This window comes from Lepidothrix coronata, unplaced genomic scaffold (assembly GCF_001604755.1).
Source record: "Lepidothrix coronata isolate B3197 unplaced genomic scaffold, Lepidothrix_coronata-1.0 Scaffold98, whole genome shotgun sequence".
Lineage (NCBI taxonomy): Eukaryota > Metazoa > Chordata > Aves > Passeriformes > Pipridae > Lepidothrix > Lepidothrix coronata.
This window is the reverse complement of record NW_016690278.1, coordinates 424,712-441,087: the sequence shown is the minus strand read 5'-3', so window position 1 is coordinate 441,087 and position 16,376 is coordinate 424,712. Positions and strand designations below refer to the sequence as shown.

The window sequence follows — 16,376 nt, the reverse complement described above, 5'->3', positions numbered from 1 at the left end:
GAGGCCTCCCAGGTGAGCATTCACTGCCTCAGCTCCATGTGGAGGGCCCAGGCACAGCCTCCCCTGGGTTCTCCTGGGCCTCTTTTTGCTCCACGCAGATGGACGGGGAGAGGGGGGGGCAGAATAGGGACTGCTGGGAGCCCCAGGAAGGGCTGGCCTTGGGAGACACCCTTTGGAAGCACAAGGGCTAGAGGCAGTAGCAGAGCTGTCCTCCCACCCCCCAGATGAAAGGCTGTCCCCCCAAAGGACCACCCGATGTTGGGCCTCCCCCTGAGCCCGTGTGTGATGGTGTCATCGAGCTGCTGGGCAAAGCTCTTTGTGTGTGTGTGTGTGTGTGTCCCGCAGCAGCTGGAACAGAGCCCCCTCATCCAGGCCAGAGTAATGCAGGCTGCGTGGGACGAGTTGCTGCTCTGCTGCTGCTTCCTGGCATCCTCAGAGAGCTGCCCCAGCTCCTGATGCAGCCACAACAGCAGGCAATGGAGGATAGCTACGTAAACACAGAAGAGGGACACCCAAATGTGCTTGTGGGAGACACTCACTGGACTCCAGGGCAGTGGCCCCAAGGCTGATGGCAGGGCTATTGCAGGGTTGTGGAGACTGGGGGCAGCTGGGTGTCCTGGAGCTCCTGCTCTCAGGTGGAACACATCCAATGGTGCCCCACGGGGTGGAATGACATGCTCCAAAAAGTTGTCATACCTCTGCATAGGATGGAGGTCACCCTCCTCTTCCAGAAAGGACACTCATGTTTGCTCTCAGCCCACTGCAGGGTGCACACTGAGCAGAAGCAGTGGAGGCCTGGCAGTGTGGAGCTGGCCTCCTCCATGCTGTCCCAGCAGGTGGGAAGCAGTTGTCCGGCTCTGTGGCCTTGCTCTCCATGTGCTGCAGTGGGCTGGGGGCAGCTGGGGATATCGAGCTTCTTCGCTCCCTCTCAGTGATGCTGCAGCAGTGAATGTCATGCTAGAAAAGTGAGGCCACAATTGTTGTCTGGCCTTGGGAGGGATGGAAGGAATACCCAAGTCTCTCATGAAGGAAACCCTCCCAGCTCCCTAGGGTGAGTTTTCTCCTTACAGATCGCCTCTGCTGTCAGGAGAGCATCTCCTGAGTATCACCTTGGCTGCCTAAACCTAGGCAGGGCCTGGACATCATGCCTTGTGCACAAGGCTGTCCTCATGACAGGCTTGGAAACCACTTTTCCTCTCCCAGAGATGGAGAGTTCCACTTGGAAACAGACTTAGAGGGGCTCAGACTGAATGTCATCGGTCTTGCAAGAATGGCAAATGCATTTACATTATGGCTCCCTGCAGTCACAAGATCTGGTGCTATAATTTCCCACTTTAAACCTGCAAATGCAGACAGCTGGAATCCAGGGGTTTTGCAGTCCAGCTGTTTTCTGCACTCCTTAGCTCTTAATCATATTCCAAAATTACACTACAAGTGAATTCTTGGAACTGCCTGGGTTGCTTTGTTCCACAGCCATTTAACCACGTCCTGTGGCAAAAATGAGCATGTCTTACTACCAAATATACACCCTGGAGTCTAGGAAATCATACTGGAAAATCACCATTTCTGACTGTGGTCCTAGGAGGCAGTGGTGGAGAGATACCTACGGATGCTTTTTGTATCACAAGCTTGGAGCAAGGGAAACTGGGGTCCAGCTGTAGTGCCAAGGAGTTGGGCTGCAAGCAGTGATGGGGACTGAGGATACCCCACAAACAAGTTTTCTCCCTCAGAAATCATGAGAAGGCACTGGCACTACAAGGCAGACCACGTAAGTTACTGTACTCCTGATCTGGAACCAGGCTCGTTGCTGGGCTCACTGCTCACATGGCCTGCAGGTGTAGTTCCCTGCTCACAGGCCTGACAAGAAAGGAAACAGCAAGAGCAAGATCATTGTGCAAGTCTGTGTGGCACTTCCTCTCTTTCTCTCATGTTCATTTGAGAGTTCTGCCACTGCAAAAGGCTTTCATAGAGATGATAAAACCAGGCCCTTTTGGCTGAGATCATGCAGGAAGGATGCATACCTGCCCCTCAGCTCTGGGTTCATTGCTCAGCCTCCCTCTCCTACAGAAGCAGGTAACATGAACACAGAAACCAAGCTTCTTCACCAAAGAGTTGCGAGATAGACATTTTCTTTCACTGCCATTTCCCACTGTGAAAAGCTGGGATGGACTACTGAAGGCTGAGGCTTACAGAGAATGTCTGTATCAAAGCTCTACCTACCAGTTCAGGCGGTGCTCTGACCATATGAAGTTATGTGACTTGTTCCTCCTCTTCTTGGGATTGCTTCTTCTGTTGATCACAGCACTAAAACTCTGCAAGTTCGGAGCTGGGCATCCCTCCTCTATGGCTGGGTGTGCCTGCAGGTGGGCTACCTCTGTTCTTTCCACCACCTCTCCCAAAGCTTGCTGCTGAATTTGCCCAGTCAGCCCTTCCAGCACTGGCTTGACTTTCAAGCCAAACTCCAGAACCTCAGGCTGGGAGCCAACACAGATAAAGGACAGTTGGCCACAGTCACACTTTACAGCTGAGCAAGGAGAAAAGAGGATAAAGAAAGCCCTTGTTCTGCAGGTAGCACTGCAAAGTGCTTTGCCCCAGGATAGTTTAAATAAGTCAAAAGTGATCTGGAGAAGTCTCAGGCAAAGGTGTCAAGTGCTGGAGTGGATATGCTCTGCAGGGTTTCCCCATGCATGTCAAGCTGTGGAGACCACTTATTGGGTTCAGCTCCTCTCCAAGGAATGTGGATGGCAGAGCTGTGCTAAGATCCTTCTGATACAACAGGTTACACACGCAGAGGCCAAGTGACCTTCCTGGTGGGGCTGGGGATGCTGGAGGACAAGGCACTGCAGGATGTGAACACCTGGCTGGCTGAGCAGGGAGCTCTGGGGTGATCCCAATGCTGCTGGGTGCTGGGATGGGGAAGCTGGGGAAGTGAGCTGTGGAGGGGTCCCCTCTGGTGCAAAGGGAGGCAGATGGTGGCAGGAGGGTCTGCATAAACTGGGGATCTTATGGCTCCTCATTCCCGCAGGCAGCAGAGGCCCCATGGGTGGGTGAGGTGGAAATGGAGCTGCACCTGAGTTCTGAATACTCCAAAGGCACACGGAATAGAGCTGCACAACAAAAGCAAGGTGTGAGGAGCTACAGCAGTGCCAGTGGCCCTTTGTATCCAAGGGCTGAGGCTCTGACACTTCAGTCCCTACTCTGTCCTTTCCCCACATAGGAGGAAGAGATGCAAGAGGTGCAGGGCAGCATACCAGAGCTCAGCTGGGAGGGAGATTTCCCCTCCTCAGCCTATGTGCAATGGCCAGGGCAGTGACTGGAGCTCACCCGTCTCTGGCTCATCTGCATGGGCCCGAGGAGTGCGTGTGGTAGTGGGGAGCACCCCTAATGTTGGAGGTACTCATTCAACCAAGCCCTGTGGACTGCAGCAAGCAGCAGATGGAGCAGGAAGCTGCAGTGCTGGGGTCTGGCAGAAGCTCAGCTGGTGAGAGAGGACTGCCAGCTCCCACCCTGCTGGCAGGGGTTCGCTGGGGACAGAGGTCTGTGCAGTGCCCAGCCAAGAGTGCATCTGTGCTCGTGTGCAGCACTCCTGGAGTCAGCCCTGGCCATCCTGACCACTTGAGAATGCTCAAAAAGCATCCCTGCTCTCTATGGACCTGTGGGTGACTAACATGCTGTCTGAGAAGCAGCATCACTTTGTGTCATGGCCATGCTGGCCCCAAACTCCATTGCTCCCTCCTGGCCTAGCCTGCCAAGGGCAGCTGGAGAGACAGCTTCTCCTGATGCCTGTGTGGGGTGGTGAGGAGGCAAATGAGTCCTTCCCCTAGTTTGAAGGAGAATCACAGAATAAAAGAATTGTTAGGGTTGGAAGGCATCTCTGGAGATCATCTAATCCAAACCCTCTTCTGAGGGGAGGGTCACCTAGAGCAGGAACATGTCCAGGTGGATTTTGAATGTCTCCAGAGAGTAAGACTACAAAACAGCTGGTGGATCCCAGGACAGAGCCCTGAAGCATGTGCTCCAGAGGGACATGAGGACTGGGGATCTCCGTCTCTGTGCCTGTTCCCCATCTCTACATTTCTTTCTCCATCTCAGTGTCCATCTCCCTCTGTCCCTTTGTCTTTCCTGCTCTCCATCCCTTTGCTTCTGTTTCTGTCCCACTTCCCGGTTTTCTCACTCGGCCACTCCGTTCTGGTCACGTCCCGATTCCTCTCTCTCCCTCTGTCAGGCCCTCAGACTTTCTTTTCTACCCTTTTTTTTTTCCACCTTCTTAACGCCTTTCTTTTCCTGCCCCCACACGTCTTTCTCCACCCTCGCCTGCCTTGTGCTCTCCCCACCTCCTCCTCCTCCCTTCCTTTTACCTATTTCGTTCCCTCTGCACCAAGTTTTGCCTCACCCTTTTCCTCTCCCGGTCCCTCCCTTCCCCTCCCGGCCGCAGCGTCCCCGCTGCCGCGGCCCCCCCGCCCCTCTCCCTGTCCCTCACAGCCGCCGGGGCTGTTTCTCCCGCCCTGCGCCGCCCCCCTGGAGCCCGCAGCGCTGCGGGCACCGCCGGCCGCCTGTTCGCCCACCGAGCCGCGGCCGCAGCCCTGCGCTCCGTGCCCGCCGCCCCGGCCCAGCGGGGCCGCCCTCGCCTCTGCCCGCCGCCTCCCCGCGCCTCGGCAGCACCGGCACTGCCCGGCCGCGGCCGCCTCTGCGCGCCCCTCCCGAGGCCGGCGCCGCCCGGAGCCGCTCCGCGGCGCCCTCGCTCCACCGGTGCCCGTCCGCCAGCGCCCGGGCCCGAGCAGGGCCGGGCGGAGACGACGCCTCCCGCCGCGGGAGATGCTCCCGCCTGAGGTGGCGCCGGGGGGGTCGCCCGTGCCGCGGCGGGAGCGGGCTGAGGGGCTGAGGGAAGGTGGCGGGATGCGCTCTGCCGGCGGGAGCTCGGGGAGCGGCACAGCCACCCCCGGGGCATGTCCCGGCAGCAGTGAGCCAGCCCAGCCCTACGCCTGAGCGCTCGGTTTAAAAAAGGTTCCCCCACACTAGCTCGGGGTGCTTGGTGATCCCCGGGCGCACCCAAACTGAGGTCCTGCTGCCTCCAGAGAAGTCCGAACCAGTCTCAGTGCCTGTTTGAGACCCCCAAAGACTCAGCTTCACAGAATCACAGAATATTCTGAGTTGGAAAGGGACACACAAGGATCGTGGAGTCCCACTCTTAGCCCTGCACAGGACACCCCAGGAGTCACACCATGTGCCTGAGAGCATTGTCCAAACATTTCTTGAGGCTTGGTGCTGTGACCACTGCCCTGGGGAGCCTGTTCCAGTGCCCAACAACCCTCTGGGTGAAGAACCTTTTCTCAGTATCTAACCTAAACCTCTTTTATCACAGCTTCGTGCTTTTCCCTCGGGTCCTCACTGGTTACCAGAGAGAGCAGGCCTCCCCATTTGTTACCAGTCAAGTTATATTTCTTTAGAAAAGGAGTCTATGCAGCAGTGGGGGAAAATATTAAGACCTAATCAACAAGAAGGGATATTTAATCCATTAAATAGATAGCAGATAACAAGCAATCTCTAAGGGATGTCCATCTGTTAGAAAAACAAATGAAAGTTTAGAGGTCTCAGTCCTGGGGGAGGAAGTTAGCTTGCCTTGGGAAGAAGGATAATGAACAGGAAAGAATGCAGCACTTACGGGCAACCAGGACATCTGACAGGTCTATCAAGATAAGGAAGAAACTAATAAAACCAACTCAGTAATTGTGCTGAAATCAGCCCCAAGTGGGTGAAAGGTAATTCTGGTAGGGGGAGCTGTCACCACTGACCCACAGACCACCAACCCAAGAAACCCCCAACCCAGAAGAAGAGACGAACTGAGCATACAGAATAATTAGCGTGAGAAGTGAAAGAATCCTTAACCTATAGAAGACAGAGTACTAATTAATGAGAACTAAAATAATTTGTAACCAATGAACACTAATTCCTTTGTTTTGCTGCTGTCGCAGGTGCAGATCTGGCAGGGTTCTGTTTTCCACAAATGCTGTATATTGTGTCTACATCCTGTATGCAGCTCCCAGTATGAATATCTTCTTCTCCTTTTCCACAGGTGAGTAGTACAGTTGCTGCTATCAACAGCAGTAACTGAGAATCCACGAAGCTGAACATGTCTAAATGTTAGATTGATGTACATTTCAGCAAACAAAGAACTACCAAAATTACCTTTTATCCACTTGGAGCTGATTTCGGTGCTATTACTGAGTTGGTTTCATTAGTTTCTTCCTTATTTTGATAGACTTGTCAGATGTCCTGGTTGCTTGTAAATTCTGCATTCTTTCCTGTTCATTCTCAAAGGTACATCCTTCTTCCCAAGGCAAGCTAACTTCCTCCCCCAGGACTGAGACCCCTAAACTTTCATTTGTTTTTCTAACACATGAGCATCACTTAGGGATTGCTTGTTATCTGCTATCTACTTAACAGTTTAAACATCCTTTCTTGTTGACTAAAAGTCCTAACATTTTTTCCTACTGCTGCATAGACTCCTTTTCTAAAGAAGTATAACTCGTTCAGTAACATCGCCACCTCCCCTCAAGAGGAGGTTGTAACTGCAATGAGGTCTTTCCTCAGTCTCCTCCAGGCTGAACAGCCCCCAGCTGCTCCTCACACGGCTTCCCCTCAAGGCCCTTCACCATCTTCGTAGGCCTCCCTTGAATGCAAAAGCTTCAGGGCCACAACTCCCTACCTGACTAAACCTAAAGACCCCCAAGTTTCCCCATGGACCCAAAACACTCCCAATGCTGCTTTGGCCCCACCCCAAACCTTCCTCAACGGCTTCCCCTCACCTCCCCACACCCTCCTTAATTGCCCCCAAACAGCCCCACCCCTGTGCCAGCAGCCAAAACCCTCCAAGTCCTGCTCCAGGGTGCACCCATTCATCTCCATATCCTACCTGAGTGTTATCCCTAGTATGCTCCCATCCTGCCACAGTACACTGCTTCAAGGCCTCAAATACCTCCAAATTGTCCTCTGAGAGTGTCACTAAGATGCCACGAATACTTACAAACCCTACCCAAGTACCCCCAAAAGCCCCTGAGCCTGTCCCACAGCCCACAGAAATTCCAACCCCTGTTTCTGAATCCCTGAAAGCCCTCATCCAAAGAGCCACAAACTCTAATTTTCCATGAACACCCCACAAACCTTTCTGTAGGCCACAAAACATCCACAAATCCCTCCTACAAGCCATCAAACAACCCCAAACTTGTCTATGGTCCCCCAAAGTTGCCAAACTCTGCCTCTAGGTCCCCAAAGGCTTCCACCAAACACCTTGCTCTTGGGCCAGGCATACATATCAAATCAAACCCAAATGCTCCCAAATACTCATATAAATGGCCCCAACAACCTAAACCCTGCTCCCAGGCTTTCTCAGACATCTCCCAGGCCGTGGCAAAGGGTCCAAACCCCAAATAGGTCCAACCCCCGAGTCCCAAATGTGCCATAGTTCATGCTGTCTCCAAGAGATTTCAAACCCTGCCCAGTTTTATTCAAAGAACCCAAAATTTGTCCATGACCTCCAAGCAAACCTTGGCATACTTCAAGACAGTCAGAAACCTCCTCAAAATCCTAAGACCCTGAATCCTGCCACAAAATCTCCTAAAAATGAAGGAAGTACCACACCATCCCCAGTGACACTAAAGACTCCAAACCTGCTTCATGCTCCAAAACCCCTGTAGTGTGCCCCAGAACCCTAAAAATGCTTTCAGTTGGCACTCCTCCTCCTGAAACCCATGAGCAGGTTTACTGAAGACCCTCCAAGCCTGCCCTATGGCTCCCAAATGCCTGAAAGCCTGTTTCAGGTCCTTCAGAGGTTTTTTCCAACCCCCAAATCCTGTTCTAGGGTCCTGCAAAGCCTGCCAAAATGCCCGAAGGACCTAAAACCTGCCCGGTGCTAGGAAAAAAATCCAATGTACAGTAACACCCCCCCCGAAAAACAGAAAAACACCGGTTTCACAAGCTACTGAGATTTCCCCCAAACACCCCTGAACTCTGTCCCAGCATCCCCAGTCCCCCAAGACTTTGTGCAAGATCTCACAGACACCCCTGTGACTTCTCTGTAAGACCCACTGTAAGACTTCTCCAAAACCTGACCAAACTGTGCTTCAAGTACCCCATTTGCTCCACACAGTGCCCAAATATTCCCAGTGTCCCACAGTCCTGCCCAAGAGCTCCAAATCACCACCAAAACCTGCTTCAGGATAATCAAATACCTGAAACCCTGTCTCAGAGTTGACACTGGACCATAGACAGTGCCAATGGCATGCCCCCACAACTCTCAAAAACCTGTTCCCAAGGCAACAACACAAGCCCTGCTTCTAAGCTTGCCAACCCCCAAGACTCCCAGACTTTTCACCAGAGTTCCAAAGCCCCCACAATACTGGTCCAAGTGCCCTAAATACTTCCAGACCCTGCTTCAGGTCCTTTAAAGCCCTCCTTCAACCTGACACATAGTCTGCCCCAGTGTTCCCAAAGAGGCCCACACAAATTGCCCAAGTACCTACATCCCAATCTGGCATCAAGGTCCTGAAACACCTCAATAACTTGCTTCAGGACCCTCAATGACAGTCTCTAGACTCTGCCTAACTGTCATCAGTGGGGTCCAAACCCTTCTCCAGGCCCCCTAAACACTGGAAAACCTTTTTCAAGAAACACCAAATACTCCCAAATCTGTTCCTAAACCCCAGAACACCCAACTCTGCTTAATGCCCCCGGAGACTTCCCTCAAACCCATCCAAATCATATCCCAGGCCCTTCAAACATCCCAAACAGTGCCCAAATGTCTCCAGAGATGTCCAACCCTGCCACTGGTCACCAAAACCTGTCCCAGCACCTCTCCCCGTATCACCCGAAACACTGGACTCCAGGGCAGTGGCCCCAAGGCTGATGGAAGGGCTATTGCAGGGCTGTGGAGACTGGGGACAGCAGGAGTTCCTACTCTCAAGTGGAACACATCTGATAGTGTTGCAGGGCAATGGAGATGGGGGCAGCTGAGTGCTTACGAGATCACATATCAAATTTTCCATAAATATGATACATTTTCACATCTCCCTGCAGGGGAGACTACTTGGGCAGAGCAGCAATGCATGTTCCTGCAGTCAGTTGTGCTGACTTGGGAGCAGCTGTATCAAAACATCTTCTCCTCCTTTTCTACTCCCATCACGTCCCCACAGTAGAACTACACTGAGATTAGCTCAGTGGGTTAGAACATATTGCTAATAACACCTGTATTGTGGGTCTCATACCCATATGGGCCATTCATGTAGGAGTTGGACTTGATGATCCTTCTGGGTCCTTTCCAACTCAGATTGTTCTGTAATTCTGACTCAACATGGACTGTAGTTTTGGCCACTATTTTTGTTTTAGATTTGGGTTTTTTTCAAAATTCCTTTAAAAATGAAGGCATTCACCAGTGAGTACAGCTTCAGAGAGATGAGTTCAGGTAGCTGTACTCACCTTCAGCCACTGGAGGTGGCTGTCCTACCACTGATGGCCAGGCTGCTGCAAGGCTATGGAGACTGGGAGTAGCTGGGTGTCCTGGAGCTCCTGCTTTCAAGTGGAACGAACACATCCAGTGGTGCCCCACAGGATGGAACGACATGCTCCAAAAAGTTGTCATCCCCCTGCACTGAGTGCAGTATGGAGGTCACCCCCCTCTTCCAGAAGGGACACTCATGTTTGCTCTCAGCCCACTGCAGGGTGCACACTGAGCAGAAGCAGTGGAGGCCTGGCAGTGTGGAGCTGGCCTCCTCCCTGCTGTCCAGGCAGCGGGACAGCAGTTGTCCGGCTCTGTGGCCTTGCTCTCCATGTGCTGCAGTGGGCTGGGGGCAGCTGGGGATGTTGAGCTGCTCTGTCACTGGTGCTGCAGCAGTGAATGTCATGCTAGGAAAGGGAGAGAAGCCACAATTGTTGTCTGGCCCTGAGAGGGGTGGAAGAAATGCCCAGGTGCCTCATGAAGGAAACCATCCCAGCTTCCCAGGGTGAATTGTCCCCACGCAAATCACCTCTCCTGCTGCAAGAGTGACTCCTGGGTGCCCTGGCTGGGGAAAACCTCCAGTGGCTCTGGGGCTGGGCATAGAGACCTGCACCAAGCAAGCTCTCTGAGCACGACACCAGAAACTAACAACAGCCTTGCACAACACTCCTTTCTGGCTGTGGCAGCAATGCTTTTTACTTAATAAAAGCCTTTAGGATGCTCTGTCTGGCCCACAGGAAGTGCAACTACCAAAGGATCTGTGGAGTGATAAAATGATAGGCTTAGGCAAGGGATGCTTATGCTACAACTGTTTGATTGTCCAGTGTGTAAGTTGCTCAGTTTTATTTAAGTCTTTTCTTTCTCCTCCAAGCAAGGTGATATAGCACTCATTTTGGGGGAGGCCAAGGGATAAGCTCCCTGAGCTGCATTAGCATGCCCCATCCCTGCCACATCTGGAGGATCAGTGGGATTGTGCCAGAGGTGCATAATCTCTGTTCTTGGTGCAAACAGTAGGCACCAAGTCAGAACATACTGAAAATGCTACCTTCCTTCGCTGTGGGCAAGGAGGGGCCATGGTGATGAAGAGTGCTGGGCAAGGCAGGAAGGGGAGAGACAAAGTAGTGTGCATGCAAGGGCTACCCATCCAAATGGAAAGGCTGCTGCTCGGGCCACAGGAGCCTTGACCACTGTGGAGGAGTGGTCTGGGGAGCTCCGGAAGATCGGGGGACCATCAGCAGATGAACAGCTTTAGGTTGCCTCCTCAGCTCCCTTGCAGACTTGCTGGTGGGACTGGTCAGGAAGCCAAAGTCCCTGGAAACACCTTCAAGACACCTGCAAGCTCCTGCAATACTGTGAAGCCACCATCTCAGGAATGAAGATCTCCTTGAGGAGCAGAGCCCCTTTGCCCTCTGCCCTGCTGTGGGGTGGGCAGCCCACTCATCCATGGATGGCACTGGGAAATTAAGGCCTGCCTCTCTCAAGGTCCAGCCAACTCAAGCAGCCCCAGCCTGAATGCTTTTGGCTTGTTAGTGCCCAACAGCAACCATTCCTCAGCCCCTTCATGTCTCTCCTTTGTATAGCGCATGCTTCCAGAAACAGCAGCCTCTTAGTGGGACCTCCCCTTTTCCCCTCACAACTTGTTTGACAAGGAAAAAGCAGGCTAAGATGAGCTTGCACAATAGGTACAGCGGCACCTCTCACGGCTTCTTTTCCTCTCAGTGCCAGACAAGGCTCAGTGAAGGCTGTCAGCTTTCTCAAAGTTTTCTGAGAACATGACCTGCAGCAACCTCCACAGGGAAGTGGCACAGAGACCTGTGAAGGCAGGCTTGGAGTCAGCAGAGCAACCCAAAGCAGGACTGATGTCTGAATACATGTTTATTTATCTATCAGTTGGGGAACTGAAGATTAACAACACAGTTCTTGCTAATGATTCATTCTTGCATGATACTCATCATATCTCCATTTCCCACCCTGGGGGTATGCAGCTCAATAAATTTCCAGTACCAGGAAACAGATGTCACTTATTTAGCTGGCTATGGTCCTTAGTGGCTTACAGTCATAGAGGTGATGGTGATGAGATCCAAAAGCTCTTTGAAAAGAGAAGTTAAAATAAGCTTGTCTTAAGTCTTCTGATTTTCCTCTATTGTGCCTGACTTTTTTTATGCTGCCTCTCTCCCCAGATTGGGTGGAGGGCTCCTCTGTTCCTCACACTGTTTATCTTGGTTTTACTTTTGCTACTGTGTCGTGTATTCAGGATGTCTCTTGCTTGCTCGTCTTGTGGCAAGATTTAGCTACTTGAAAGCCTTTATTCTGAACTTGCACCTAACTTTGCCCCTTTGTAGATTACATGGTTCACATACTTAACGACATACTTAACCACAAAGAGTGTCTGGCTGTGCCATCACAGTAGTACAAAGTTACTGGATACTGTTTGCAGTACAGTAGTTGAGTATGCTTATACATGTGTTTAAGGAAACGATGATATTAGTTACATCCTGCTCAGTGCATTTATAATTCATGGGTAACTCAAACTTTTGCTTTGGTTATACAATTCCCTAACTGTGTTACAATGTGAACCTCGAGATGCCATGGACGGTGTGACTCCATGAGGACTCTTGCAGGATGCAACTATAGACCCAAAACTCAACTCCAACCAATCTAAAGATGTTCTAGAAAGTTTCATACCTCATGGTGGGGAAGGTGCAACCAGATATCCTCCACAGACCACGTGGTATGTCAGCTGTTGGAACCTCATGGCATCATTTGGAAGCTGTAAAGAGAGATCCTAGAAGTCTGAGTCTCATGGTGCTTGAGTTATGAGAGGGGATTTGAGGTACAGACTCACAGTGAGTTAACCCCACATTTATCTTCTTCAACTGAGTGTGGACTCACAGATGTGCTTCTGACAGGGCATTTTCAGTCCAGTCTCCTTCTCACAGCAGGGCCATCCCCAGCAGTAGGTCTGTCACCATGCCTTTGCCAATGCCATTGTTCCTTGACAGTGATTCATACAGCCTGGATTCAGTAAGAAATGGAAGAAGAAAGAAGAAAAGAAAAAGAAAGAGAAAATATCTTGAAAAGTGGGGAGCATTAGTGGTGGTACTAGGTGGTAGTAGTAGTAAAGTGGAACTTTGCTGATTGAAAGTGGGTCTACCTAGATTTCTCCTTATAAGGAAGCACACCAAAAGTCACAAAGGGAATTTTTAGCTCAAAAGAGTAGCTTTCAAGCAGGGAGCAGGGAGAGGTGATTTTTGTGGGGAGCAGAAAGTAGAGAGAGTCACTTTTTAAACAAAGTGATAAGGCAGAATGGAGAGGACGAAGCAGAGCCAAGACTCTACAGTTTCTTCCTCCAGGCATGCTTTGTTATTGCCTCTCTTTCCAGGGTGATACACTTGATTAAATTACTCTCTTCTATTAAAAGAGCATAATGTAGCAAACTAAATAATGCCTAAATCCATCATATGTTAATAAAGCCTAGAGTTCCTGATGTAGCATCACAGAAGGTGTACATGATGGAAACATATCTAGACAGAAAGTACTATAATAGATATTTCAGCTAGTTAATATTTTTCCTCTTATCCTTCTGGACTCCTTTTCCATTAAGCCTCACAAGAAAGCTAGTTTTGTTCTGGTTCTGCAGCACATGCAGTTCCAGGATGTATTTTCTTCCATCCCAATCCACCACCTGACTCAAGCCAAAATTATTGAGGGAACTACTTGCAAAGCAGGCACAAATGTAAAAAATACTGCAGCTGTGAGAAGGACCACTTGTTTTAAATGTGTGATAAGAATTCCTTAGGGAGTTTTAAAGCACTAGTTGCTTCTACTTACTTAAAAAGAGAGCACCAATGTTACTTTTGTTGGTTTTGGGGTAGTTTACAGTGTAGACAGCCTCCATCCTAACTCCAGCCAGGGTGATCCAATCCTGTAGAAGCAGACCTTTCTGTGTTGGTATGTAAATAGCTGTGGAGGTAATGTGGAATTTGCTGGCATGTCTGCTGTCCCTCTATGAGAGGTGCAGCATGGGAGGAGTACTGGACACTGACAACTCATCCTATTGCAGAACAAAGGACTTCACCTGAGTCTCTCTGCAGGTCTCTAATGAGGTAGATGTACCCATAGGAGCATCCTTGGGGCTGCTTTTCTCCAGTACAACAGCAGGCCTTGTCCTGCCTCTTTTGCCGTCCTAGCACCAACAGCCAAGTCTGCCCAGACAGGGTGCACAGGAACTGCTTGGTCTTCAGAAGGCAGCGTACCTCACCCCCAGGCTCATGTGAACTTGAGCCAGCCCCATGCAGTCCCTGGGGGAGGCTACAGAAGGAGAGCAGAGAGAGCTGGCTGTTCTAAGGGGATGCAGGAAGCCAGCACCCCTGTGTTATCAAGCAGAGTTGCTCTAGGGTCAAGTGGTGTAAGTGTCCTGCAGAAAGCTCTTGGATTGTGCTGCTCCAGGGGCCTCAAAACTAGCTGCTGTGCAAGAGGAACAACCTTTCTTCCAATGGAAGTATTGTCTTGGCATCCACTGCATGCCGGATGGCAAGAATCATTGAATCGTTTGGTTTAGAAAAGACCTTAAAGATCATCTAATTCCAATGCTCCTACCCATATCCCCCTACCATGGTCAGGGACACCTTCAAAGGGACCAGGTTACTCAGAGTACCATCAAACTTGGCTTTGAATACTTCAGGGCACCCACAAATTCTCCATGCAACCTATTCCAGTGCCTCACCACCCTCACAATAAGGAATTTCTACCCAATATCTATTCTAAACCTGTACTCTTACAGTTTAAAGTCATTCCCTCTTGTCCTGTTGCTACATACCCTTGTAAGAAGTCCCTCTCCAGCTCTCTTGTAGGCTCCATTCAGGTACTGGATGGTGGTCTAAGGTCTCCCTGGAATGTTCTCTTCTCCAGGCTGAACAGCCCCAACTCTCTCAGCCTTTCCTCATAGCAGAGGTGCTCCATCCTTCTGATGGCCTTCCTCTGGACTCCCTCCAACAGGTCCACGTCATTCTTAAGCTGGGGAACCCAAAGCTGGAAGCAGTGCTTCAGGGGTAGTCTCACAAGAGCTGAGTAGAGGGGGAGAATTCCCTCCCTCGACCTGCTGGCCACTCTGCTTTTGGTGCAGCCCAGGATTCCATTGGCTTTCTGGACTGCCAGTGCACATTCCTGGCTCGTGTTGAGTTTTCATCAACCATCACCCCAAGTTCTTCTCCGCAGGGCTGCTCTCAGTCACTTCTCTGTCCAACCTGTGGGTGTGCTGGGATTGCTGGGAACCAGGTGTAGGATGTTGCACTTGGCCTAGTTGAACTTCATGAGGTTTGCATTGGCCCACCTCTCAGGCCTATCAAGGTCCCTCTGGATGGAATCCCTTCCCTCCAGCATGCCAACTGCCCCACACAGCTTGGTGTGTCAGCAAACTTGCTGAGGGTGCCCTCAATGCCACTGTCTGTGTCACTGACAGAGATGCTGAACAGCACCAGTCCCAGCACCAACTCCTGAGGGTCACCACTGATCACTGGTTTCTAAGTGAACATCAAGCAATTGACTGCAGCTCTTCGAGTGTGACTGTCCAGCCAATTCTTTGTACATCAAGTGGTCCATCCATCAGATCCATGTCTCTCTGGTTTGGATACAAGGTTGGCATCTGGGACAGTGTCAAATGCTTTGCACAAACAGGTAGATGATGTCAGTCACTCTTCCCTCATCAAACAATGCTGTAACCCCATTTTTGGATGTTTGACTTCAGATATGGGGCCACCGCAGGCTGCAGTTGCAACCAGCTATCTAACTCCTTCTCTGTCTCCCTGATGTTATGCAGTCTTCTCACCACCCCACGCAGCTCAGCCACCTGCTGCAGGAGGTGCATCACGCGGACACACATTTTTCAAGCAGGTTTGCTGCCTCTCCCTACAGCAGTTCTGTCTAGGTGGAGGCAGCAGGGAAGATGGTGCAGACCCTTCAGGCACAAAAAGATTGTTCATCCCTACCTGTTTCAGAGGGCTCCTCTTTGATCCACTGCTGTGATGGGACTAGTTGACCTTTATGTCCCTCTCCTTCGACTTTACAGAAACAGAAGGGCTCTGGTGAGACCAGACCACAGCCAGGACAATTCACCTTTGCAGCAGGCTTTCTGCACTTTTCCAGTGACCCCTACAGGTTCTAGAGGCCTCTGCTGGGGTTACTGGGGTCACAGAAGGCTTAAGGCAGATAGACCACTTCTTTGGCAGGGAGAGGACACAGGTCCAACCCCCCAGCACATCTGGTCCATGCCTTAAAATCAAAATCCCTCTGTTCTCCTAAGATTTTGCATTCACATTTTCCGTAGGCTTTCTAGGAAAAGACACACCAAAAACTGAGGCATGAGAGACAGATGAGTTGTGCAGCCTTGAAGAGAGGACTGTACAGAATAAAGCTGATTTCTGCTATGGTGGTAATTACAGACTAGCCCAGACATTTGAGCCTCTTTTGTTCTAAACATAAAATGTGAAGTTAGCTGGGCCAGCAGGAACAGCTGACGGTGCAAGGCAGAAATCTGCATGAGCTACCTGGTCTCACTGTTAGCAGTGCCATAATGCCTTTATGGGATGCTGTCAGGGTATGACAGACCATATAGCAAAGGAGCAAGCTGCTCCAGTGCACATTAGGAATTCTGAAATAGCCTCACACACCTGAATGTCTGATGTCTGATTAGTAGAGAGAAAAATCTCTCCTTTCAAATCTCTTTTATATGCTTCCATAAAGGTAAGTGTCTTAGCTGGTGCAAAGACTCTCTGCCCAGGGCAATAGATTTTGGAGACATTTTCTAGCAGTATTTCTTTACTCCCTTAACCTATCATTCAAAATGGAGCTAATTTCACACTGTCATTTTGAAGATCCTCACACATCC

At 50.8% G+C, this 16,376-nt stretch overlaps 1 protein-coding gene across 1 annotated transcript in view; it reads right to left on the bottom strand.

Moving 5' to 3' along the window:
• Positions 1–2,828, bottom strand: part of LOC108500984 (neuronal acetylcholine receptor subunit alpha-7-like) — a 60,803-nt gene extending 57,975 nt beyond the window's left edge. The window contains exon 1 of the mRNA XM_017822445.1: positions 697–2,828. Within this exon, the coding sequence (XP_017677934.1) occupies positions 697–823 (127 nt within the window). The 5' untranslated portion in view covers positions 824–2,828. The remainder of the gene's footprint in view (positions 1–696) is intronic.
• Positions 2,829–16,376: the final 13,548 nt, after the last annotated feature.